The sequence below is a fragment of the Erpetoichthys calabaricus genome, chromosome 9 (genome assembly GCF_900747795.2).
Source record: "Erpetoichthys calabaricus chromosome 9, fErpCal1.3, whole genome shotgun sequence".
Lineage (NCBI taxonomy): Eukaryota > Metazoa > Chordata > Cladistia > Polypteriformes > Polypteridae > Erpetoichthys > Erpetoichthys calabaricus.
The window spans coordinates 158938593-158964132 of NC_041402.2; the positions used below are offsets into that span (position 1 = coordinate 158938593).

The 25540-nt window shown below is 41.4% G+C and overlaps 2 protein-coding genes across 5 annotated transcripts in view; one reads left to right on the forward strand and one right to left on the reverse strand.

Moving 5' to 3' along the window:
* The first annotated feature begins 2936 nt into the window (after positions 1–2936).
* Positions 2937–7117, forward strand: anapc13 (anaphase promoting complex subunit 13). Of its 4 annotated transcripts, none has more exons than XM_028810336.2 (3): positions 2937–3064; positions 5501–5619; positions 6669–7117. In XM_028810336.2, the coding sequence occupies exons 2-3, from the start codon at positions 5521–5523 to the stop codon at positions 6792–6794; spliced, it is 225 nt and encodes a 74-aa protein (XP_028666169.1). In that variant the 5' UTR covers positions 2937–3064; positions 5501–5520; the 3' UTR covers positions 6795–7117. The 4 variants fall into 4 exon arrangements, with proteins under 4 accessions (XP_028666169.1, XP_028666172.1, XP_028666171.1 ...); XM_028810339.2 differs by having other exon boundaries at positions 2973–3070; XM_028810338.2 differs by having other exon boundaries at positions 2977–3064; positions 5504–5619.
* A 1981-nt stretch (positions 7118–9098) lies between these two features.
* The window catches only part of arhgap32b (Rho GTPase activating protein 32b), a 599869-nt gene continuing 583427 nt past the window's right edge, over positions 9099–25540 (reverse strand). Inside the window, exons 19-25 of the mRNA XM_051932371.1 lie at positions 24464–24665; positions 24165–24310; positions 20956–21030; positions 20035–20862; positions 18434–19152; positions 11030–13491; positions 9099–10966 (exon numbers count right to left, since the gene is read on the reverse strand). Of these exons, the coding sequence (XP_051788331.1) occupies positions 11413–13491; positions 18434–19152; positions 20035–20862; positions 20956–21030; positions 24165–24310; positions 24464–24665 (4049 nt within the window). The 3' untranslated portion in view covers positions 9099–10966; positions 11030–11412. The remainder of the gene's footprint in view (positions 10967–11029; positions 13492–18433; positions 19153–20034; positions 20863–20955; positions 21031–24164; positions 24311–24463; positions 24666–25540) is intronic.

Below are 25540 nucleotides of genomic sequence, written 5' to 3' on the forward strand. Positions count from 1 at the left end.
TCTCTTTCCTGTCGAATCCAAAACCGTTCTGCACTGACATGGTGTGAAGTAAAGCAGCAGCCAGCATGTTTGAGTCTGCCTTCTGTCTGACAAATTTGTTTTTTTCATTGTGTGCATTGTGGGCATATTCAAGATAAAAATAATTTGATTATTCGCAACAATTATCAAAAATGAATATACTGTACTTTTATTAAATATACAGTACATAATAATAAATACGAGGAAAACATAAGAACAGAGAAAACAGGATCAAGTCAATTTTAGCTACCCCGTGAACAAAGCCTTGAAAGACTCGCGCTTCTTCAGACAAAAGATTTCAATGCCAACAGCATCCAAAAGATGTTCAGTTTGTGAAAATGGTATGGGAGCGTTAGATCGGAGTTCTATTGTTGGTGCTTTTTTTCAGGGTGGGGTCCTCAACTCCGCTATTGCGAGGGGTGGCGGGATATTTTTGTAATGAATTCCGCACTTCTTCACTACCCCATGCTGCTTTTCATCGCCCTCAAAGCTCTTCGATTTTATGTTGTGGTCTAAAGGGGAGCATGCGTAATTCATTCAGCACCGTTAGAAGGGGTTTCAGCTGTCAAAGGGCTGGAAATTTTTTAAAGACCTGGGAACTCTGCAAGCGCACACAACCGTCTCAGTCGCTCCTGCTGACCTCTGGTGATTTATTTACTAAATGAAGCGGCTATTGGACATGTATGTTACATCTACAGTACAGTATTGACTATTGTACAAGTTAAAATAAAAGAGGTGCATTGGAACTGCTTATATTATTCGTTGATCTGTCCATCCTCTAAAACCGCTTATCCAGGGCAGAGGGCAGCTGGAACACACCCCCCAGCAAGGAACGGGCATATGCAGGAGCAATCTGTGGACAAGCTGGCAGCCTATAGCAGGGTGAATCGACACACACACATCCGGGGACGATTTAGCATCGCCAGTTTACATAACCTGCATGTCTTTGGCCTGGTAGGAAACCGCAGCAAGCCCATGCGAGCACGAATGCAAAGTCCATGTAGGGAGCACCTGGGGTGAGACCCCCGAACCCTTCACCACGATGCAGTTTATACGCACTAACAGCTAACTGCATCAACACGTGTCATATTCGTTAATTATAAATAGATTAACTTTGGTCCCTCCCGGTCACTCCTTAAAACTGTGCCCATGAAGAAAAGACTTGTCACTTGTAAAGTAATTAGTTCTGATTAAGTTTCACCTTAAAGTTTCCGATTTCAGTGTGCATTTCTATACACCTTCTTCAAAAGAATGCCCTGCAATTGCACAATATGATGGACATTCACAAATGATATGCGTGTCTTTTATCTAAAAGTGGTTAAAATATCTTACTTGATAAACAAAAATAAAATCACTCATTGATGGTATTCTGTAATTATATCTAAGTTTAATGAACTTTTTTTTTTTGTTCTTTATTTCGCCTTATACAATTTCTTGTATTAGGAATTTGTTAGTTTTTGTATACCCCTTGTTGTCAGAGCGCAGGGTCAGCCATTGTACAGCGCCCCTGGAGCAATTACAGGTTAAGGGTCTTGCTCAAGGGCCCAGCAGAGTAAGATCTCTTTTGGCAGTGACGGGGATTCGAACCGGCAACCTTCGGGATACCAGTGCAGATCCTTAGCCTCAGAGCAATCACTCATTGAAGGTATTCTGTAATTATATCTAAGTTTAATGAACTTCAGCCTTATATAAATAAAATTAATTCATCCATCCATCCATTTTCCAACCCGCTGAATCCGAACACAGGGTCACGGGGGTCTGCTGGAGCCAATCCCAGCCAACACAGGGCACAAGGCAGGGAACCAAACCCGGGCAGGGTGCCAACCCACCGCAGGACACACACAAACACACCCACACACCAAGCACACACTAGGGCCAATTTAGAATCGCCAATCCACCTAACCTGCATGTCTTTGGACTGTGGGAGGAAACCGGAGCGCCCGGAGGAAACCCACGCAGACACGGGGAGAACATGCAAACTCCACGCAGGGAGGACCCGGGAAGTGAACCCGGGTCCCCAGATCTCTCAACTGCGAGGCAGCAGCGCTACCCACTGCGCCACCGTGCCGCCCAATAAAATTAATTAATTATTATTATTATTAGATAGATAGATTAACTTACTACATACAAATCCTTCCTAGGAAACGCCCCTCTAAACATGTCAAGGCTGCATTCTGTGCCCCTTTATACGAACAGTTTAATTTTTTAAATGGAACAACGGAAAATGGTGTCTATACCAAAATATAACAGTTAATCACAGTTTCAGTTACAAACCAAAATATTTTTAGAACATCGAAATGAATAATTTAAATAATAAGTAATAAATAATAAATATTTAAATAAAATTGGCCTGTACTCCACTTACTGCTGAATTTCTGCCTGTAATGTGATGCTTTGGGTGTTGTCATTTCAAATAGTAACTGCTGAAATCACCGAAATATACCAAAAACATTCGATTCTGATCTTGTAAAGCTAAGCCCACAGCTTCGTAGAACACTGAAACTAACACTAACCCTTTTGCTGTTAATGCTTTACCGGAGCACTGCATTTTGTTAATAAAGCTGGCCAAACCATTCGGACTCTAAACCAATTAATTATACGAGCTTTGAGATCAGTGGGTGGAGCAATGGCCGGTGGCTAGTGCAATGTGTTTACGATGTTGGTTATTGCTGAAGCGGTACTACTATTTTATCAAGCATTTGGATATTCCATAGGACGGCAATTCATATAAAAAATACCCCTTATATTTGAGAAAACCCACACCCCCACGTTATATGTTTGTCTCCCTAAATTACATCCCATTAAACGTCTCTCCACATGGACCTGATTCCCCAATAACCCCCCAAATCTGTGGAGATTCCTCCTGATCTGGAAACTCTGATAATATGGTGTGTGTGCAGACAGTTGGTACCAAAACGATGACGTTTTAAGCTATTTCGAGGGCGGAATCTTCAGTGGAACTACTTATGTGACGACCAATGGAGCGGCGGACTCATTTGTTCGCCGAACGGACTACTGGATGTTGCGATAAGTTTCAGTAGAAAAGGTAACAGTACGTGCCTTTCTGTGTTTTCGTATGTGGATTGCATTTTTATCTTGTTCAGACGCACACGTTTCGAAAGACGTTTAATTATAATTGGTTTGAAGGATCCTTAACGGGTTAAAGAAGAGCCGACGTGGTGAACGTGCTTTTAAAAATTATTACATTTACATATTTGGTTGATGTCTTTATCCAATGCGACTTAACATTTCTGATACATTTGGTTACATTTTTGTTTTTTTTCCAGTTGGAGCCCAGGCAGATCAAGTGATTTGGTCGTGGTCACACAGTGTCCGTAGCAGGATCTGAACATTCAACCTCCAGGGTTTGAAGTCCAGAGCCTTCTGTTAACATTTTTTTGCCTGTGATAGTTTGCAGATTACTTTATTGCTAACAGATTAACTCCCGAACGTTGGTTTATAATAGACAGCACTATAAATTGTATCACCCGAACTCGCGGGGAAAGCCGTGAACGATCCTACCGGTCACAGGGACGCCTGGGAAGTGAAGTCTTTTCCTGCGTCACTCAATGTCACGCAGGCTATTTTGAAAGAGTTTGGCTGGTAAAAAAAAAAACGATTTGGCGGTGTGTGCGTTTTTTTTTAAGCTCACTCGAATTTTCTGAGCGTTTTAACAGTGGGGCCGCATAATATACCCTTGGAGGGTTAGGGTGCTGGCACCTTTGCAACATAAATGCTGTTATTATGAAATGAAAGAAGCATAATGTGTTATTGCTGACCAGGTGGATTTCATGGACCCAAACGTATCTTGAAACAAATAAAACAACATTTAATGTCAATCAGAGTAGGCATATGTAAAGATTTCAAATAAAGCCAGACGACTGTAGCCATGGAAATCAATATTGCGTGGACGAGTCTGCGCATGCGGAAGATTGCAACCAAGTCAAGTGCGCATGTCACACTTCGCTTTTATTCGGGACGGAGAATATCATACTTTTTGAAATTAATACCAATACAAGTATTGGTAATACCAATACATATTTTTTTAACGAATCACAGTTTCCAATACTATTACCAGTACTGTTCGTTTTTTAACCAGAATATGTATTTTATTCAAGCGGTAGCATTCTGAAATGAATATTAAGTCAATCACGACATACAAGCTGGACACCGTAAAAGAATTATTACAAAATAATTATTTTAGACAAAACACAGTAAAGATGTACAACATTTTCATAAGAATTTAATCTGCTTGATATATATAGAAAATGTATAATTTTACCAATGCACTTAAACTGATCCCATGAAAACGGTCCCATTACAAAACCGAAAAAAAGTATTTGCATGTTTGCATTTTCTGCGTCTGACATTTGTTTTATCGGGAGATCTTGATGTGATAGCGTTATATTTACTTAGGTTTCTGATTAATGTTTAGGAAAAGTAGCATTAAAATATTTTCAGGCTCAATTTAATTTCACGCCTGCCTTAAAGGTTTGTGCAAGAGGAGAGGTTCTCTGTTGAGCTCCTCAAGCGATTTTAATAATGTAAAGTTAAGCAAAAATATTTAGGAAGGTATCATCGAAGGGATACACTCTCCAAAAATCTATGTTACTTGCCCCTTGTCCGTTAAGTGATGGTCAAGAAAAAAATTTAATGTCTTGTTTTAATGTAGAATGGAGATAAAGTTTATATAATAGGCATCTATGATGACCAGGGCTGTACAACAGCAAATGATGTAAAAAAGTTCATGCAAAAAGAAGAAAACCATTATGTTACATGTGTCACAGAATCCATCATAAACTGGAAAAATCAAATCTCAGTGGATAGAAGGAAAAGAATCTTGACCATTGAGTGAGGGGGAGAAGCAAATCTTTTAATTCAAAAAGACAATCCCACGTGAATGGTTTCCTATTTATGATGTGTGCTGACTTTTTCTGGAAGTATCTGTTTAACAACATTTTACCAAAAAGTGCATGTATTTTGCACATTGTGAGCACATGACACATGCAGCACAAGTAATGCAAGTTTTGTTTTCCATTGTACAGCATTGGTCTCCATAGATGCCTATTATAATAAAACCTTTTTTAATCTCCATTATGCATGAAAACATGAGATTAAAAATTTATCTCTGCTATCACTACCAACTACACTGAGTAAGTAACATGTATTTTTTGGCTGGAGTATTCCTATAATGCTATTATAACACTATTAAACCTATTAAAAGTTGATCTGATTATATTTATTAACATTTACTGGCCACTTTGTTTTTAGGAAGAAAACAAGTTTCATCATTAAACTATGCACATTTTTACACATTTTGCATAATGGTAGTCACAAACATCTGTGTGCAAATCATCAATAAGAGTATCAGACCGCACTTGTCAATTTTTGTAAGTGTTTATTGGGTGATGTAATATACATTGGTTGAGTGACAATTTATTTTTTTGTCTTTCCAGAGAATTAAGTTTGTTTTTATTCATAGTAGTAGCTGAATGTAACAAGATGGATAGTGAAGTCCAGAGAGACGGGAGGATTCTGGATCTTATCGACGATGCCTGGAAAGAAGATCGTTTACCTTATGAAGATGTTACAATCCCTTTAGTAAGAGAACTGGTCACTCTGTTGTTCTGTTAATCTGGTGACTTATGGGTGGACCTGAACCTCACTGCCAGAATCAGGTGGAGGAAATGCACCCCTGCAACGACAATACAACCAATCCATAGTGCATTATGGTAGTATAGATGGTTTTATTCCACAAGATTCTGGGAGTGAAGTTTAATGCACCTACATTTTATATTATTCAGCTTTAACAGTCAGTTACAAGGGTATTTTGCAGTCTTGCATGCTGATAGATTTGTAATTAAACCAAATAACAAGTGCTTCTTTTCTACACCTTTAAACTTGTCCATTTATTCCACGGTGACACTAAGGTATTCTTCAGTGTGAAGATGTAGTATCCAGGCTGTTACAGTGAGCTTTTCATCAGGGCTAAAGACTATGTGTCAGTGGGTGGTCTCGTAAGGCAGTGCTACTTTGTGTGGACATTTGTTCCCACCAACCCTTGATCACTGTGCTATTGTCCAGCCTTGGCTTTGCTGCAGGGGTTGCTGGGAGGAAAAATATTTTACCAAAACTGGATTATACATACTGTACCCATTCATCAGATTAGTTTCCCCGGATGTATGTTGTTGTCCAGTACCCACATAACAGCTAATTAAATAATGGCATTGAGTAGGGAGAAAATGAACTCGCCGATTGTGAAACTGGTTAAAAACAAAAACCTGCAGGCACAGGGGTCACCAAGACTTGAGAACCACAGATTGTGATATTCCTCAGCAGTAGAGGAAGTGCATGCTTGTGCTACACACAGATTATAGCGGACCCCCAAGCACCATTCAACCCCCCACCCTGTTTGGTGACACTGCTTTGGATATGTTTAAGCAGGTGAGTAGCACCACAAACGGACAAGACATGTAGTAAAATAGCACTACGGTGAACATATCTAATGAACTACTTCCAAGTATATGAGGCTCAGCTTTTAAATATGAAAACACGAGGAAAAACAAACTGCCGTAACTTTTTTGTTTTACTAATGCCCAATGGTTTGCAAGCAATCTGACTTTTCCCATCATCTGTTTTGTCTTTTGTAGAATGAACTTCCAGAGCCGGAGCAGGACAATGGAGGATCAACTGAATCTGTCAAAGAACAAGAAATGAAATGGTCTGATCTTGCTCTTCAGAGCTTACATGAAAATACTCCAAACCCAGGGAGTTAAGCCTACCATGGCTGCACTGCACATTGACCATTTATGTGAATTTAGTAGAAAACGTCCTCCAAAGTGCCTCACCCAGGGCTTTCTTTTAAAGCTGCTGCTTCTGCTGTAACAGCTAGTGCACCCACCAATCCCACATTGCACTGCTCATCGGCTTTGTGGGAATTGCTCAAAAATAACACATTTGGCCAAGGAGTGAGGGAGAGAACTTTTTTTGTTTTCCAGTTTGTATTCCAGACTGTCCACAACAAAAGTATTTGCACATGGCTTCTGTTTTTTCTACAAACTTGCATGCTCAAAGAAATAAAAAGTTACTAGTCAACAGACTTCTTGAAGTGAGCTATTTTTTGTTACCGGAAAGCCAGGCTCCTCAATATCACCCTGGAGTTTTCGGTTTAACCAATTTTTTAAGTAAAAACCTGCTTATTACTAAACCAGTTTAGTTTTAGTTAACTGCCTATTTTAGCTTTAAACAGCCACTTTATTAAGGTTTTAATTGTCACCCATTTCCTTAACCAGCCATCAGTTAATAATGACATGCAGATGACAACGGAACCACCAGCTCCCCAGCTAATGCCCTTCCATTTAAGCCCGTGCACTGAGGCGGCCTTACGGCTGACCAACCCCACGCTCAAACGCTGTTACCGGTATGAGTGGACTGTATAAACTTGTGCATGAATTTAATAAATAATAACAAACCGGATTTCCTCATTACAGTATTCAGCTAAATTTTTGCAAGATAAAACATGGACTTTATCAAAATATAACTGGAGAATTATAACTTGACAAATTCCTGCTTGAACAGGACAGGCTGACCTCAAAAGCGGGGCCCTGGGGTGATCGCCCCACTTTCCACCCCCAAATGCTGCTCTTGCCTGTGCATAGGCATGAAGTATCTTTGTTAATAAAAAATGTTTTGAAATAAATGAAAGGGCAGGAACAAGAGATTCAAATCAGTTCCGGACCACAAAACATATGGATAACGTACTCCGAACACAAAACAAATCAACAATGTGATAAAGATTTTTCTTAGAAGAATGAAAGCACTAACAAGCCATTTAATTAAATACCAAGATTCGTTATCTGCTAGGCCTGACTTGGAATAAAAACCTGCAACCACTAGGATTAAGGATCCCTGCAGTAAAGCGCAAAGTATTTTGGGGCAGGTGGATTTTGACACCAGTTATCTGTGATATTTGCTGTTCCTCTTGGCGATCGTTCGTGTTTCTCGAGAACTGTAGTGTTCATATGTTTCTGCTTATGCTTTATATTCTTAGTTGCTTTAGCTCTGCACATGGGTCTTTATCTAGTCGTACCCACACACCACTTTCAATTTTGGGATCCTTTGACCACAAAAACCTTTTCTCCAAATGTGGCTACTTCAGTGTTGTCCTATTTTTAATGATGGTCTCTTTCTTCCACCGTGGATTTTGTTCAGATCTTTTGGATGTAATTCAATGATGCCCCTTCACTCCATTCTCACCCACTGACCAGAGTTGAGAATTTCTGCAACTGCCATGACCTGGTGTTATATTTATAGGCTGAGGTGTACAGAGTGAAGAGAAAAGGAGATGGGACTGTTCCTTGTGCTCACATCTACATCAGAGACACAGTCCTTGAGTCTCACAAAGTACAGTCTAGTCCAGATAGTCCATTATCCTGGACAGCATAGGCTCATCCACCTCCATATCAGAGATGACTGAATAGTACTGTAGGCACTGGAGAACTCAAACATTATCCTCACAGTGCTGCCAGCTTTGCCCAGATGATAATAAATACGCTTTATGGAGCAGACGGACAATTGCTTCCTCCACTCCAGTCTTTGTCAGACAGGCAAACTGCAGTTGGACCAGGTGACCTACCACAAGAGGACTCCTACAGTCCAGGACCGGCTTGTCAGAGGTCTTCAAGTGCGAGACATAAGGGCCACTGGCCTGTAGTCATTAGGTGAAGACCACCTTTGGATCAATGCATTATAGCTTTAATGAGAGAGACTACACAGGTGACTGAGGACCCCACAAAGCTGGTACTCACATAAAGGGGCCATTTGAAGTTTACTAAAAATAAAAATAATCCAGATTACCTGTATTATGTTTGGGATTGAGAATTTATCCGTTTTCTTTAAAGGTCCACCAGCACACCCCCGTTCACACGACAGAAATTCACTCAAAAACACATTTTTTTATCCCAAATTTACTTTTATATTTCTTCCATTCTTTATATTGTCTCCAGAGAACAACAACATTACAGACAGTTGTACCTCAAATGTTTTCACTGCTTTCAGCCAAAATAAGAGAGATCCTGCAATGAAACCCAATCAGTCTTTATTTCATAAAGCGCCTTTCATTGTTAATCACTGTCTTGAAGAGCATCTGAAAGCAAAATACAGAATTCAACACCCCCTTGAAATAAAAAAAAGGCTACATGTAAAAAAGAAAAAAAAAAAACACAGAACCCAAAATTTTGAACGGCAAAGACCATTATTTACACAGAAAGAAACAAAATTCATTGGCACCATAAGTCACAAAGTGTTTTGAAATTCCAGCTACAGCAACGACAGAATATTTGTATACAAAAGGCTCACAGTTTCCAGTTTACGTAGCCTGCTTCATTTTCTGTGATGTTAACAAGTTGGAAGAAAATGAAGTTAATACTGATGTAAGCAGTACTGGTATACACAGTCGCTTTTCTTACACAGAAGGAACTATATAGAATTCTTTTTTTCAGCAGTTTGTTTTTTAACATATCCAGATAATAAATGGCAAAGTAAAAAAACAAAAAAAAAAAACAAACATAAAAGCACATGAAACTGCTTACCCACGGTGTACAGTTGGAAGCAGTTCTCGAAGGTGAAATTACAGACAAGATCTTAACCTGAGAACTCCCACACTCCATTTATTGTTAAAATATAGTGCAAAAGGTTTAATGTGCAAATGGAATCTCATACCAGCGTCCCTAAAAGGAAGCCAACGTTCAAAAAGTGGATGTCAGTCAGTCAGACACACAGACCAGAATGAAATAGTTCACATCTACTTGGTTTTCCTTCACAGTTCCTTCCCTCTTGTCGAATGCACCGGCCCACCCCGTCTCTTCAGTTTCTGCTTTGAAATGACCGTGAAGCGACATCAAATGCAACTTCCCAGAAGTTTAAGCTTTAACACTGACTGCCAAAGTGTACCTTCTGTACTTGAAATGCATACTTCTTGGTTTGAAATTTCAGACAAATGGGGGTGGGGGGTGTTGCTTTGTACCATGTTTTATTTTCTCAGGCATATGCTTATCACACCTTCCAAGAACGATACCATTTTATGACAAATAAGCTTAAAAGGAGGAATCCTACAGCATCCATCCTAGTCATTTACATTTGATAAAGCAATTTTGCATTAAAATACAAACAAATGTTACCCAATATAAAGGACAGTTCTCATGTTTTTAAATACAAGTCCCCTTCTATGCGAATAAAATGTACTCACACGTAGAGCAGCTGTGGTCTATGTAGTCCATCTTGCAGTGTTTTGTTATTTTGGTGAGTGTCGTCAATGATTATAAAATGACAAATGTGAAATGTATCATCCAAAACTCGTGCCACCTTCTAAGTTAAATAAATAAGTCAAACATTTTTGATCTAACTCATACTAGAGTGCCCAATGTTACACAATGTTTGCAACTGATACAGACTGCCTAATCAAATCATCTGAATATAAAAAATAAATAAAAGAATATTTAACTCATTAAAAATCCGCCCAGCTGGATGTGGAAGATTGTACAACACACACGTACACGCACACACAGTAGTCTATTGATGCCAGTCATTCCAAATCACATTTCTCCTTATTTAATGGTCTTAATTATGAGAAAAACATTTTTAATTATCCACAATTTGAAACATTATGACACAGAAGATACTGAGCACTTGTGGGCGCCTACAATCCACAATGGCGATGATTGGTTTCCACGTTGCCTTTTCTGCTGCTAATGGGTACCTTTGGTGTAGTCCTGTCTTTCCATGATGTTCTCGGCTTTTAACGGATGAGCAGTTGTGTGCGGCTCTTAAATGGCTAACATCAACTGACGATTCCTCGGGAGACACTTCTTTAATCCCCCAGTTAAGCTGATGAATGCTGCCGTCTTCACATAGTACTTAAAATGTGTCTGTCACACAATAGGACGCTAAGCTGATGAATGCTGCTGTCTTCACATAGTACTTAAAATGTGTCTGTCACACAATAGGACGCTACGATATCATACACACAGGCTCACAATCACACACACACAGACGCACGCAACATTTCTGGCAGCAAGACAGGATGTGCATTTTTTGTTTTTTAGGAACACAGCCCTCCCTTCCCACTTTGAACCAAACAGAAAGGCCCTAACCCAACCTAGACCAGTAGTTTCTCTTCCTTTTAACCTTACTTCTCAAACAGAAACACTCACCATTTGAATAAACCGCAGCCTTGTGGGAATAAAGATGACAAGATAACTAGTATACATTCAGTCCAGTAAAAACTTGCTGCAATTTTATACATTTTGTTAAAAAATACAAAACAAAAAAGGGTACCAGTCCACTGTCCTGCAGAGGCTGCCTTTTTTCTAATTTGTAAAATTTCTATAAAGTCTTTCATTCCACGTGTATTTCAGCTTCAGGCCTCTGCATGGACAGCTCATTCTGTAGGAAGGCCCCCTGCCCTAAGGCGGTGGAATAGTTTCGATTGTTCAGGGGGTTGGTGAAGCTCGAGACTCCGCTGCCTCCACGGGTGGGCATCGATGATGGTGCCTGAGGTACAACAGGGTGATAGTCATCCAAGTTGTCATACTGAGATAAGACTGTCATTGTGCTGTGCCGCTTGCCGTGAGGGTATGGGTATTGTGAACCCGGGTCCCTGTCTAGTGTTTCCGACAGATGAGGTGGGAGGTTGGAAGCGTGGTGGTAGTGCTGCTGGGTAGATCCCCGAATGCTATGGGAGCGTTCTGGTTTAGGAGGGGGTGCTGACTTGCCAGTGGCCACGTGAAGATCCTCCTCGGGGTAGCTACTAGTAGTTTTGATCCTCACCATCTGCCGGCTGTTTATGGTATGCGGCTGTTCATACTCTCCCGGTCCATTCTTGGGGTCTTGTTGTTGCATATGAAACCGTGCGAGAGGTTGCCCCTGCATTGGGTGGGCTGGGTTCCTGGACCCACTTGGCTTCAGAGGCAAACCTGTCTTGTCAGTCAATCCATTTCCTTGGTACTGTCGCTCCAATGGATCGATGTATGTGAAAACATCACTGTCAGATGGAAGATGCCTTGGGGGTACAGCCGGCACAGAGGGTCCAAATCGAAGGTCTTTCCCCTCCGAAGTCATAAGGATAGTTTTACCGGGATCTGACTTGCTACGAAGATGGACAACCTCCACACTGCTTAGGTCCCCTTGCAGCAGTGGTCCGACGTTGTCGTATTGAGACATCACAGGGCCTTTGGTCTTCTGACGTGTTCGGTTTTCACGACGAATCGATTGCATTCGGAGTTTCTCTGAATCATCGGGATCCCATGGCAGGTAAACAGTTGTTCCTTTTACGTCTGGGGAAGGTGGCATGTCCCTGCTGACAAAGCTGTGCTCCTTGCCTGGCAGCAACCCTTGTCTCGAGAGGTACTGATATGCACTGCCTTTGCTGATGGCTCTACTGAGGTGTGGTTGTTCACGGCCTGAAAATGAATGAACGTGCCGGAGTCGGATGGTCCCATAAGGGTCCACATCATAGTATGGGGCATCCAGGGGATTGGTCCCCGAGAATGGGCTATAACGGTAGTGTACTCGCCCATTCTCAAAGTAGGGCTGCAGTTGAGTCACGTGGTAATCGGACTGGGAGGGTGGCTGGTATGGTTTATACTGGTAGAGAGGTCTCTGGTAATAGAAAAGTTCATCATCTGGGGGGACCTCTGTTCGAGTGATTGGCACAGAGCGGAATGCAGTCGATGGCACATGGAGAGAGTGAACCCTACGGAGAGTGGGATACATGGCAGCAGTGTCTGCTGCAGAATAGCCTTGACTATGAAGTCCAGAAGGTCCCATTGAAGAGTACTCAGTCCTAAGCAACCCGCGAGACTTGGACGAGTGGTGCGTCGATTTTGGTCCCAGGGTGCTGTAGCGGTTATCAAAGCGAGCGCTGTAAATGGGCTGGGGCTCTGGTTTGGAAGTGTAAGACAAGTGTGGTGGCACGCTCTCCGGCCGATAGTGAAAGGGCACTGACGTCTGTCCCGCAGGCATGGCACGTGGATGGTAGTAAGTTTCTCCTCCAGACTCGGGCACAGTGTCTGATTTCAGGTGATGGAGGTAAGCTTGCTGGCCTGATGTTTTTGGAGGAGGAGGTGGTGGAGGTAATGTTTCCTCAATGGATGTTGGCAAGGAGGCACCTGCGAGCAGAGAGTGGAAACTGGAGGCATTGGCTGCTTCAGTGCCTGACAGTGCAGCTGCTGCCAGTTTGCTTTCCATGGTGCGTATAGGAGGTGTGGGGGGAGTTGGGCCATAGGGCTGAAACACAGGGACAGACTCTGCTCTTGGGTGATGGGAAGGAGCCTTAATGGTCTCTCTTGGCTTCTCTGCTGGGTGGCTTGGGGCAGCCGGTCGGGCAGAGCTGCTGGCTTGATGGAGTGATGATGGGACTCCTGGTTGCTCCACAGGCTTCACCAAAGGCTGTGTTGGTGCTCCTCCATGCCACACCTGTAGTAACAGAACCAAGAGATTTTGAGAAAAAACAGGTTTGTCTAACCATGTAATGTCTGATCTCACTTTTTCTATTTTGAGGTTGTACTCCAGCAACATTGGATATATTGAAGGACCTAAGCTTTGATGGGGGCACGGGTCCACAGCATGGCACACACTCACATTTACACAAAGCAGACAAATTTACAGTTGAAAATTAACCTAAAATTTGACTATTTGGAAATATACAGTGTAATAAATGTGGCACGGTGGCAGTGCTATAAAAAGACCAGGGTTCACATCCTGGCTTTTCCCTGTGTTTAACTGGCATGTTCTCCCCGTGTCTGCATGGGTTTCCTCCAGATTACCAGGTTTAATCCCACTGTCTAAAGATATGCATGTTAGGTGAATTGGCGATGTTAAATTTGCCCTAACGTGTTCAGTGTATGTGTGTTTGCCCTGCGATGGACTGGCATGCTGTCCAGGGTTTGTTCCTACCTCATGCTGGCTGGGATATGCTTCAATCTCCAACCCTAACCCTGAGCTCCCCCACCACGACCCTGGTCTGGATTAAGCAAGCGAGAAAATGACTGAAAGTATGATAAAAATCTCCCATGCTGCATAGAAAAATGAAACATTTTCCTATTTATACTTCATTTTAGCTTCAAGGGCTAATCTGGGTGGTTGCACACACACAAGCATGACCACTGTCTCTTTGGAGTCTGTTCGTGTGGACTTTGCCCGAGGACTCGCAGTCCTTTGTAATTCCAAATATCATACAAGTTATAACAAATAAAAAAATCAAAACAAGCACCCCTTGGGTGTTTGCACTGGACCAGTGATCCATTATGAGTTTGTTCCTACTTACACCTAATGCTTTCTGGATTAACTGCAACCTTGTATAAGTTTGTAAAGGAATTAGCAGGCTTGAAGAATGGATCTCTGAAGTCTGATGAGGAGACGTCAATTCATTTTCAGCTGTCCACACACTATTTTCGGTAACCTACATCAAAAACAGACATTCCCTCAATGCTTATACTCTACCATAAAACCAAACATTTTACTCAACCAAAATTGAAAATGTTTTAACTATAGAACAGGGGTAGTGAAGCAGCACAAGTTTTATTTTATTCTCTTTCACATTTCCAGGGTTCAATTAACACCCCAGTTGCTGTCCAAGTGGAGTTTGCCTGTTCTCACCCTGGCATTTCTCCTGGTGTTCCCCCTAAAGATATTGTGAGTTAATGTGCTCTACAAGGGACAGTTCAGCCTTATACCTGCTGGTGGTCTCCCCTGAGTCAACATGTAGTAAGTGCACCAAGGACTAGTAGATTTCAGTACGATTCCAAATCGTGTATTGCACCACAAACATACTGCAGAGTCGCCTCAATCTGGCAATACTGTGAACATGGAGCACACATTAATAAGATGAAGAGCACCACACAAATGAACATCATAAGCCTGGAGCTGCCTCCTTCACTGTAATCTATGATCTTCTTCATGATGTAATAAAAATAAGAACCTTGGAGCAAACCATATTCGTTTGTTTCCTTTCTCTTTGTAGCCACCATTGTTCTTCACAGTTTGCAGGCATTGCATCATATTTCTAGATTCATTGACAGTTAAATCTCAAAGACCAAGGGACAACTATGACTTGTGACCCGCTACAAGAACATTAAACCAGGTTTATTTTTTTCCTAGCTAGCTGCAGCAATTCTGAAGGACTGTTAGGAACACTATGGCTAAAGCCTACTCACATTATGTAACTTTTCTAGTGATTTTCAATATTCAAAATTATTGACGTGGAGGGAGTCGGTGCACTCTTGTGAATGCAGTCACCTAACGTGACATGTCCAGCCACTTACTCCAACTAATCTGTGACTTTCTGTGACTTGCTTTGACAGGTTTGATTTTGTCTTTAGTTGCAGGGGTGGGCTTTGTGTGCATGAGAGTTGATAACCAATGAATGCTCATCCGAAAGTAAAATGCATATTAAGCAGCGACGAGGAATATAAAAAAGCAGTGGTTTTGGACCTCATAAACATAAGAGAAACACATCTGTCTGATGTCTTGTGTTTGACATACCACGACAGAATGGAAAAATGTAAAAAAGTAAAAAAGACTCAGATTGTGGCTGAACTTGTCGTACCAGTTAACCTGTTCGTCATTCACAAAAAGGGGCAAGCATGTGCTGGAAGGTCGGCACTCAGTTGTTTAAGTGGACATGCCCAGCGGACATGGTCTGGCGATAAGATCAGCAACTGCAGTAAACAGATCTGACATATCCCACAAGTCGCATAATGTGACATCCGCTTAAGATGCCGATGAGATCATACTACACAAATGGCCGTAACTGATGTATGCTGTGTGTGATTTCCTTAACACTAGAATTACCAGAGTCTATGAAAAAACTCGTAGATCCGGCCCACCTTAAAACCGTTCTCACCTCTCCGCCAGTGTCTTTTGTATTCTAAATGTGCCAAATAAGACAAGCAGCAAGCAGCCAGCTATTCCATCCCCCACCGCCGCAGAACGTTCACTAAGTTTTCCCAGCTCATGCCTTGTTTGATTATCTGGGAGTGACTGAAGTGCTGGAGTTTTAGAGTGGAAATAATATATCGCTATTTGGAACACACGCATTTCATGTGTGTTCCGTTTCTACAGTAATCTGTGTAAACACATTTTTAAAACAAACGTTTTTTATATTTTAGTAGTAAATGACAAAATGTAGGCATAAACTATATAATGTATGAAGCATGAAGTCCAAATATCAAGTAAACACTTTTACAAAAGATTCAAGGAGTAGGCAACAGCTTCATTGGCATCACGGTAAGATTTGCTGACTTGTAATCAAGAGTCCCCGGTTCGATCCCCACTCACTCCTATATTTGCCGTTTTCAGTAGTGAGCTGCTCCTTTTGTTAATATTATACAGTACACACATACATTTGGTTTGTGTCTGTAACACACGGTGTACATTTATAGAACTTGTAAAAGTTACCGTTTTTTTTACTTTTACTCTCTCTAAATCACGATCACGATACATACTGCCACCCCCAACCCAGGGATCTGACGCTGTTATTTTTCATTTGAAACGGAATAACTGGAGATGTGAGTGGAGTTTTGAGACAATGGAACTGGACATTCTCCCATCTGGAGGGATAAAAGCTGACGCACAAATGCTGGTGAATCTGCCTTCTTTGTATCTCACCGTCACTTGATTTTTTTTATTCAGTTTTATTGAGTGTTCCTGCTCACGCTGAATTAGTGTGCACCTTATGGTGTATGATGTCAAAAAAAAAAACAAAAAAAAAACACAGACGTAGGTATATATGATATTTGGAATTATTCGTTTTATGACCTGTATAGTACATTTCGGAAAACTTTGTGGCACGGATGCAACATTATTCATATTATTCATATTCATTCGCATAACATCTTGCGGTTTGTAATCAGTGACTGCGTGTTTTTTTCCCCCGATCTTGCCAGTCCCCACATGTTGCTGTATGCTGTTTCTTTTGTACTCCAGGACATGCAGAGGATAGAATAGTACAGAGCAGTAACTTCAGCGCTATATGTAATCATCAGATTCAAATGTTAACTGTTCACACACACGCAAGGATCATCTTTCCTACATTTACGACGTGTGTACCTGTTACAATGTACACGCTTCTCTCTATGCTGTAGTTCCTATTACACACCTGAAAGAAAGAGACAATATATGTGAAAACATCATCGCACTAATGCAATATTATTTGAAAACGAACAGCGTCAGATCGGGTGTGGATTTAAGCTGGCACTATTACTGAAAGAAAAAAGATCAACATGTGAGTTGATCCTGCAGCACTGAATAAGCTCACGCGCTCTAACATCCCCACCTCTCCCCCCTGATCTGACTCTAAGAAACAGCGCAAGTACAGACGCAAACCAAGTGTGATCAAGAGACCCTGGTTCGATCCCCACTCACTCCTATATTTGCTGTTTTCAGTAGTAAGCTGCATGTTAGAGCGTGTGAGCTTATTCAGTGCAGCAGGATCAACGCACATGTTGATCTTTTTTTTTTTCTTCAGTACATGTGCCTTCCCTGTTTATTTATATATCTAGTGACTTTTCTGCCTGTCTGTCTCTCTATTACGCAGTGCTCTGTCTGTCTGTGTGTTATGGATCTTAAAAATAACAGTTATAAGGACACTTGTTCATGTTAATTGCAGTCTCAATTGTTAAAAAATATGTTAAAAGGAGCATCCCACATGAAAATATAACAATCTCATTAACTGACAGTGCATACCAATTTATAAATTTTATGTCCGTTTGAGGTTAAAAAGAAAAAAAAAAAAAAAAGGAACACTTTCTCCTCAACGGGGAATCGAACTCTGATGGACGGTAAGTCTGCTGCACTCTGAGACAGCAAATCTTACCGCTAAGCCACAGAAGCAGTTGTATTATTCTTGAACCTTTTGTGAAAGTGTTTATTTGATGTTTGGACTTCATGCTGCTTCACACATTCTATAGTTTATGCCTACATTTTGTAACATTTATTACTAAAATATGAAAAAGTTTCTGTTTTAACAATGTGTTTACACAGAATACTGTAGAAACGGAACACACATGAAATGCGTGTGTTCCAAATAACGATCTATTATTTCCACTCTAAAACTCTACTCCCAGATAATCAATCAAGGCATGAGCTGGGAGATGCTCGTGCACGTTCTAAGTCGGTGGGGGGATGGAATAGCCGGCAGCTTGCAGCTTGTTTTTATCGACACATTTAGAGGACAAAGGACGCTGGCGGAGAGGTGTGAATGGTTTTAAGGTGGGCCGGATCTACAAGTTTTTTCATTGACTCTGGTAATTCTAGTGTTAAACCAGTGTCGTTCATTAAGACAAAGCGTCACATATGCCTCTTTTGTAATGTAACTTGTAAACTGAAGCAGTTGTAAATAGAAGACTTGTACCCTTACCTGCTGCATGACAGAAGGAAGATCCTTGGGTGGATGGACAGGTGGCACTTGGCCCATTGCAGGCTGCTGTCTGTCAGGACTCATATGTGCTGTTCCTCCAGGGCGAGGAGCTGGTGGGCTTGAGACCATGACATGTTGACCCTGGCCAGGGGGACTGGCTGCAATAACATGTTGACAAGGGGCAGTGGAACTGGACGTTGGGACTTGCTGAGTACTTGGTGGAGGACTTGTGGCCACAGCATACTGACCAGAAGGTGTGGAACTAGACACTGTGTCCCTTTGACCTGGGGTTAAAACAGTACTATATACTGCATGACTGCTAACCAATGTAGCTGCTTGCATCGTACTGACAATGTGACTCATTGACATGCTTTGGCTCACACTGGCTAGGGTGGCTGTACCAGCAGAAGAGGCAGTGAACAGACCTGGAGGCGAGCCTGCCATTATTAATCGACTCCCAGGGTCAGGAGGAGGACCCTGGACCTTCGGTAGTTGTGGTCTGCTGTGTGCTTCTGGCTGTTCAAAGTGCCTTGGAGGTGTGGCCGGTGCTGAAGGAAGCTCTGGCAGTTTTCTCTGGGATTGGATGGCAGCCTGCTGGGCAGATTCAGCCAGGGCCAGGGCAAGCATGCGGGCAGCATTCTTCGGTGGAGGCGGGGGAGGCAATATGGACACAGAACTGACAGGGACTGGAACTTGTGGAGAATCCAGAGCTGTGACCCCTGAGGGAAGGACAAAACAAGTGGAGGTGAGAGTTAGGGTAGAGTCCAACAAGCAGACTGACAGTAAGAGAAATAAAGCAAGAGGAGAACATTACACAAGGCCATTTTCCCAAAACCACAAATAAGGATGACAAACACTGAAGATCCTATAATATACAGTATAAGAAAGTAATTAGTTGGATGATGCTACAGGGATAAAGAGGTAATGGGGCTGCCTAATCAGTCCTGTAGAACAGAGCTTCTTAATACACTGTATTCATTTGAAAGTCGTTCTGCAAAAGGGGAATAAAGTCAATATCAGGAAATAACAGTAATAAAAACAAAATACACCTTTTTTTAAAGAAAGGGCAATTCAGCCCAACATAGCTCATCTTTCTCTATTCACCTAACTCTTTAAATGAAGTTTCTTTTTCAAAGTTCCCAAAGTACTGTTACCTTCTATGTTGCTTGTTATTCTTATTTAGTATTAATCTGTGGTTTTCTAAAAAATAATTTGCACGTTTGTGCAAAATTTACCCTTATACAAAATTCCATCTGTACTTTTGAAGAACTCGTTTTTAAGTTGGAATCTACTATACTAATCCCATTGATAATTTTCAATACTTCTCTCATGACACCATTTAATCTTCATGTTCTTTAACCCCTTCATACTTTCCTTGTGGCTCATATGCTGCACTAAGAAAAACTATAGCAGCTCTTCTCTGGAATTAGTTTTAGGGTTATTATGTCTTTTTGTGATATGGTGACCAAAGCCTCACACAGTATTCTACAGTAGATGAAGCCAGAAATGGGCTGTTGTACAGTTTTAAGAATATTCACTCTTGACTTGAGGATAAAGGTTAATACGGTTTCATCTCACAATGCACCATTATTTTAACTAACCTTGAGCACTCTGGGTTGCTGAGGGCACCATGACTGCACCACAACTACTGAAGTCAGCCCCTTCGCCACTTGGGCCTATGTTCTCCAAACCCTGAGTGGTTGAAATTTTACTGTAAATCTCATGTTGGCAGCTCTCGCTCAGTTCTAATTCTGCAGTCTTCAGGAGCATGGAGATCATCTGAGGAGGAGAACGACCACTGGCCCCACTATTAACTAAGATCGGCTTGCTCTGGGCAGGTGGAGAAGTGGAAAGTCCGCCGATAATCTCTGACACTCGGGTTGGAACAGAAATGGCCACAGGATCAGAGATAGTCAAGGGTGGGGACTTGGCCGATTTTCGACCTATTTTGGGAGAAAGGGCTTGAACTACTTTCTCCGCAAAAGTGGCGTGTTTGGCATTGGCTCTGTCCTCAATGGCTGGGCTCAGATCAGGTGAGAAGAAGGGGCTGGTGAATTTTTCTGGGGATGGGGAGACAGGTTCAGAGCTACTAGCACTGCCAGGGCTTTTCTGTGTATCAACTGGTTCTGCTGTCACAGGTGAAGGCAGCTCGGGTTCTGGCTGAGGAGGACTACACTGGAAGGACATAGGGTCAAAATCAAGTAAAGCCATGCCAATATCGGGTGGGCTCAAGTCCATTTCTTCTGCAGACCGTGGAGATGAAATAAGAGCAGGAACTCTAATGGCAGCTTCATCACCATCGTCATTAAGTGGAACATTATCATAAGAATTGCAGTGATGTCGGCCATCTAGTAGGTCTCCATTGAAAGAAGCAGATAGAGCATCACTGCTAGAGCGGGGCCTGCGTGGACGATACACCTTTGATTCACCTGTGGGACATTAAATAAAGACATTTATAATCCTATATGCAGGTTTGAATAAAACAAAATCATATATCAGATAAGATATCAAAAAAGACTTGCCATCCACATTGTGCAGAGAGGTTAGTGACTCCTCGCTTTTGGCAGAACGAAGGGTGCCCGTTTCTCCTCTCCCACCTGAAGGGAACCAAGCCAACAGAAATATGAACACCTACTTCACCCACTGTAAAGAACACAAAATCTAACATATATGCGTAAAATGAGAAACCTATTTTATATCTATAGCTGTCATAGAAACCATCAATTTTTATTTAGACCCCTGTTCTTGGAGAACGTAACCAGTGTCAATACTTGTTCACTTCCCTTTCAGTCTGATTGTGCAGGTAAGGGTTGTGGTACGACATGCTAAACTGGGTTGGCTATGCCTTCCTATCCTCACCCACTTACTCCTTGGGAATTTCCTTGCCATGTAAAAGATATAATCCATTTTGTGTGTCCAGGTATGGTTTTCTCCCATTCTTCCAGTGGGCAGCATCTGATACACCTCATGGGCATGTACAGAGTTATTCTAATTACATGCCCAAAGCTACCTCAAAGAGTACATTTTTGGCCACTTGTACTCACAATTTCATTCTTTATGTCACTACCCAGAGGCTGTGGGCGTAAGTGAAGCAGGGGATGCCGAGTGACTAGTAAATTAATATCTCTGTCCAAGGACTTAATTTTTTCACCACCACTGTCCTACGTGTCTACAAAATTGTTGCAGTTGCACCAATTGATTGGACAAATCACAATTACTTCTTCCCTCACTCATGAACAAGACCCCAAAGTACTTGAACTCCTCAGCTTGGGGCAGCTGTTCATCCCTCACCTAAGGAGCTAAGCTACTTATTTCTGGAAGAAGATCATTAAATCAGATCTCGAAAGAGTTCTCATCCCTACCACATCACATTCAGCTGTAAGCCATTTCAGTTTGTGTCAGACATCACAGTCTGATGAAGCCAAGAGGACAATATTTGCTAACAGCTCACATTCAGCTTTTAGAGATTAGAGATCTTTATTGTTACATACACTATAAAGCTATAAAGTACAACAGTGAAATTCTTGTGCCACAGTTGTGGTGATGATGATATATAAAAAATACAGTAAATAAATAAGAGTAGCAGAAAATAAATAAGAGTAATTAAAAAAATGTAATGTATAGTACCATTACTCATAAACCAGCACAGTACACATTAAATACAGGAAGGATCAGGTGTTTCAGAGTATAGTGACCACATGGCCTGAAGAAAGAAGCTTTCCCATTTAGTGGATGGAGCGAGTGGTGAGACTCTTGTAGCGTTTTCCAGAAGGCAGAAGTTAAAACAGAGGAACAGCTGGGTAGCTCTCATCAGAGAAGACGGATTCAGCTCTCTTCAGACATCTGGTTGAGTAGATGGAAAGAAGCTGTTGAAGGTCAGCCACAATGATTTTAGAAGCTGTATGGACAATCTTTTAAATCCTGGCATGTCAAGTTACCAAACCACACCATGATGCATCCAGGTCAGGATACTTTCAATTGCGTACCCGTAGAAGTTCACTAGTGCTTTGGTTCCCACCCCAGAGCTCTTTAGCCTCCTCAGGAAAGACAGTCTTTACAGTTGGTGTTCTGGATATCCAGGAACCTGAAGCTGCTAACTGACCTGGCGGGATCCCAAACTGGATATTTACCAGTCGTTGACTGCACCTTGATAGCCTTTCCTTGAAAATCAAGAACAGGAGAGGGTACAGGATGCACAGTTCATGGTATTCGACGCAGACTCTAAATGGACTAGACTTAACGCTAAGTACACAAACACAACTGTCAAACCCCCAAATGCAACAATTTAATGGCTTGCAGCAGCAACATCAGAGTCCTTTAACTTTTTTCCAAAACCAAAAAAAAGCACAAGTAGAAGGGATGGGCAAATTAACATTATCCTTTAAATGTTTATGCAAGGACAAACAGTTGGTCTGGTCTGCTCTTCCACGGCCAGGATGAAACCAATATTGCTCCTCCAGTATTAGAACTTCAACTGTCCAACACGTGCATATTAAAATTATTTATCCATTGATTTTAAGAACTTACTCTTTCCAATATTAGTCACAGGGACAGGGTTGCACTCGATCCTGGCAATATCAGATGCATGATAAAAACAACCCTAAAGTTGGCACTAATCCCTAATTTAGCCTACTCATTCATGCAACGCAAGTTTAACATCCTTCATCAGCCTACTCTAATCATCTCTTGTCTATGGGAGGAATCATTAAAATTGATCAAATGTAATATATATTTAATGCTGGGATGATCTATGATGTGAACTGACTTAATTTCATCATTTACAATATAAGCATCATCCACCTCTCCAAACTTACTTAATGACTACACCTTTCGGTTTTACTCTGCTAATAGCTGGTCCATACTTTTTAAAGTCATTTATTTAAGAGGAAGCTGAGGACCTGTATAAACAGCAATGGAAAATCCATGATCTCAAGTTGAATGCTTTAATGTCCCTTAATATTTATTATCCATTCATCCATTTTCAAATCCTCTCCTCCACTATAATGTTGAAATGAGGCAGTGACTCTCCTGGTATAACTGAGTGAAGGTGCAAACCAACCCTGAATGGTTGGGACTACCCTGGTAGCACTGAGTGAAGGTGAGAACCAACCCTGAATCGTTCTCTAGTACATCATTCACACTCTGCTGGGCCAGCATTTGTTTCTAGTGGCTTGGAATTTTGACAACAGTATCTCAGCTGATGTTAGAACTTAATTGTTTCATCCAGAGCTGAGCTCTGCTTATTCTTTGAGACTCAGACACTGAGGCCAAGCTTTTCTCCTTTCGTATTTGGAATGCTGCCAATTTGCATCTCAAGTTCCTTCATGTAAAACTGCCACCGGTACAGTCCTGACATTCAAGAAACAATACAATGACATAACCTATAAAAACATAGCTGGCTAGGCAGGAATGCTACAACCCCATGGATCCAATGTTGAGGGTGTAAATCCCACACACTGTCAGTAACTATGTACACTTTGCACATTCTCACACGGTCTACATGGGGTTTCCTCTGTGTACTCCGGTATTATCCAGAGAGGTGTGTGTGTGTGTTAGACTGATTAAAGATCCTACTTTGTCCCAATGTGTGTGTGTCAATATCCTGTGATGAACTGATGCCATATCCAGGGTTGTTTTCTTCCTTCAATGCAGTGTTGGTATACAGCATTGTATAAACATGTATAAAAGTACTGTAAATTAATATCAAGTACACAATATGTTGTGGGCTTACCTGCAAGTGCCATGGCTTTCATCTCATTTGGCTCACTGGGATTGCGATGCAACTTCCGCTTAGCCATGGAAGAAGACTTTCCCAGATTAAAGAAAGACCGCCAGCTGCCCACGGGGGACTTTTTTACTTTGCCAGGTGGTCTCTTCCTGCAAATTGTTAAGAATAAATATGAAAATAGCATTTAGTCTTTATATAATTGACTGAAGCTAGTGACAATGCTTTATTTATGGTTCTAGATTTCAGAAACAGGAGAAATATCAAATAGCCCACACCAGTGTTTATATGCAAAGCAGACCTACCTCTCGGTGGGAAACTCGATAACTGTGTGAAACTTGCCCTGCAGAGCAGCAGGTCCCTCTCCAACCTCAATATACTTGCTGTCTGCTGTGATAGGAGAGTTGATTTGAGCTTGTGTCCGAGCTTGGGCTTCCTCCAGTGTTAGCAGCTTGGTGGAAGGAGAAGACACCAGGAGAGACTTTGGCCTTGAAAGAGAGCCATGTCCTGGAATCAGAGAGTAACACAGAATTATCACAAACCAATGACCATATCACTATAGTGGCCAACTCCCCTTCCTGACCCTTTAGTCACCCTGACCCTAACCCTAAACCTAACCCTTTAGTTTTAAACTAGCTGTGGTACCCATCTAAGATGGACTGAAGTCTATGTAATCAATGCAGAGCTCAGCATTAACATTTTTCAGTGCACCAGTTATTGGAATATATTTTGTAATGCATGCAGCAAACAAAATGCACTGCATTTGTCATTCCAACAGATGGCACATTACAAACATTTGTTATTATAAAATGCATTACTACAAATGTTTGAATGATAAATGAAATGCATGTGTCTGTTATATGCCATTTTGTATGGGATTCATAAAAGTAGTGTTAATTTTTGTGATGCACTATTAAAATGACAAATGCAATGCGTTTTATTACTATAAATGTTTGTGATGTGCCACCTTTTGGAATGTCAGACATAGCACAGAGGTGGATGTATGTGTGTGCAATTAAAACGTGTTTACATTCAATGCAATGCAATGCAAAGCAAAAATGAAGGAAAAAATGACATATTCCTTTAAGACAGATGTTATAAAACTCATTTCTGGCATTTGATCAAACTTATTGCGTAAACACAGTCCAACGTTGTACTTTTGTCAGAATTGACCCAAGCACAAGCACATACAGCATATGCTTTTGAGTACAATATGCACTTAAAAATTGACTGTGAGTTTAAAACTTATTCCATTTTACCCAAGTTCTTAAACTTAAGCTCTCTTTCTTTAAAAAACCTGACACAATTATACCTTCACTCATATGGAGCAGGAAAAGGCTATGGCTGAAAAAACATTATTCCTGCAAGGACCACAAACAACT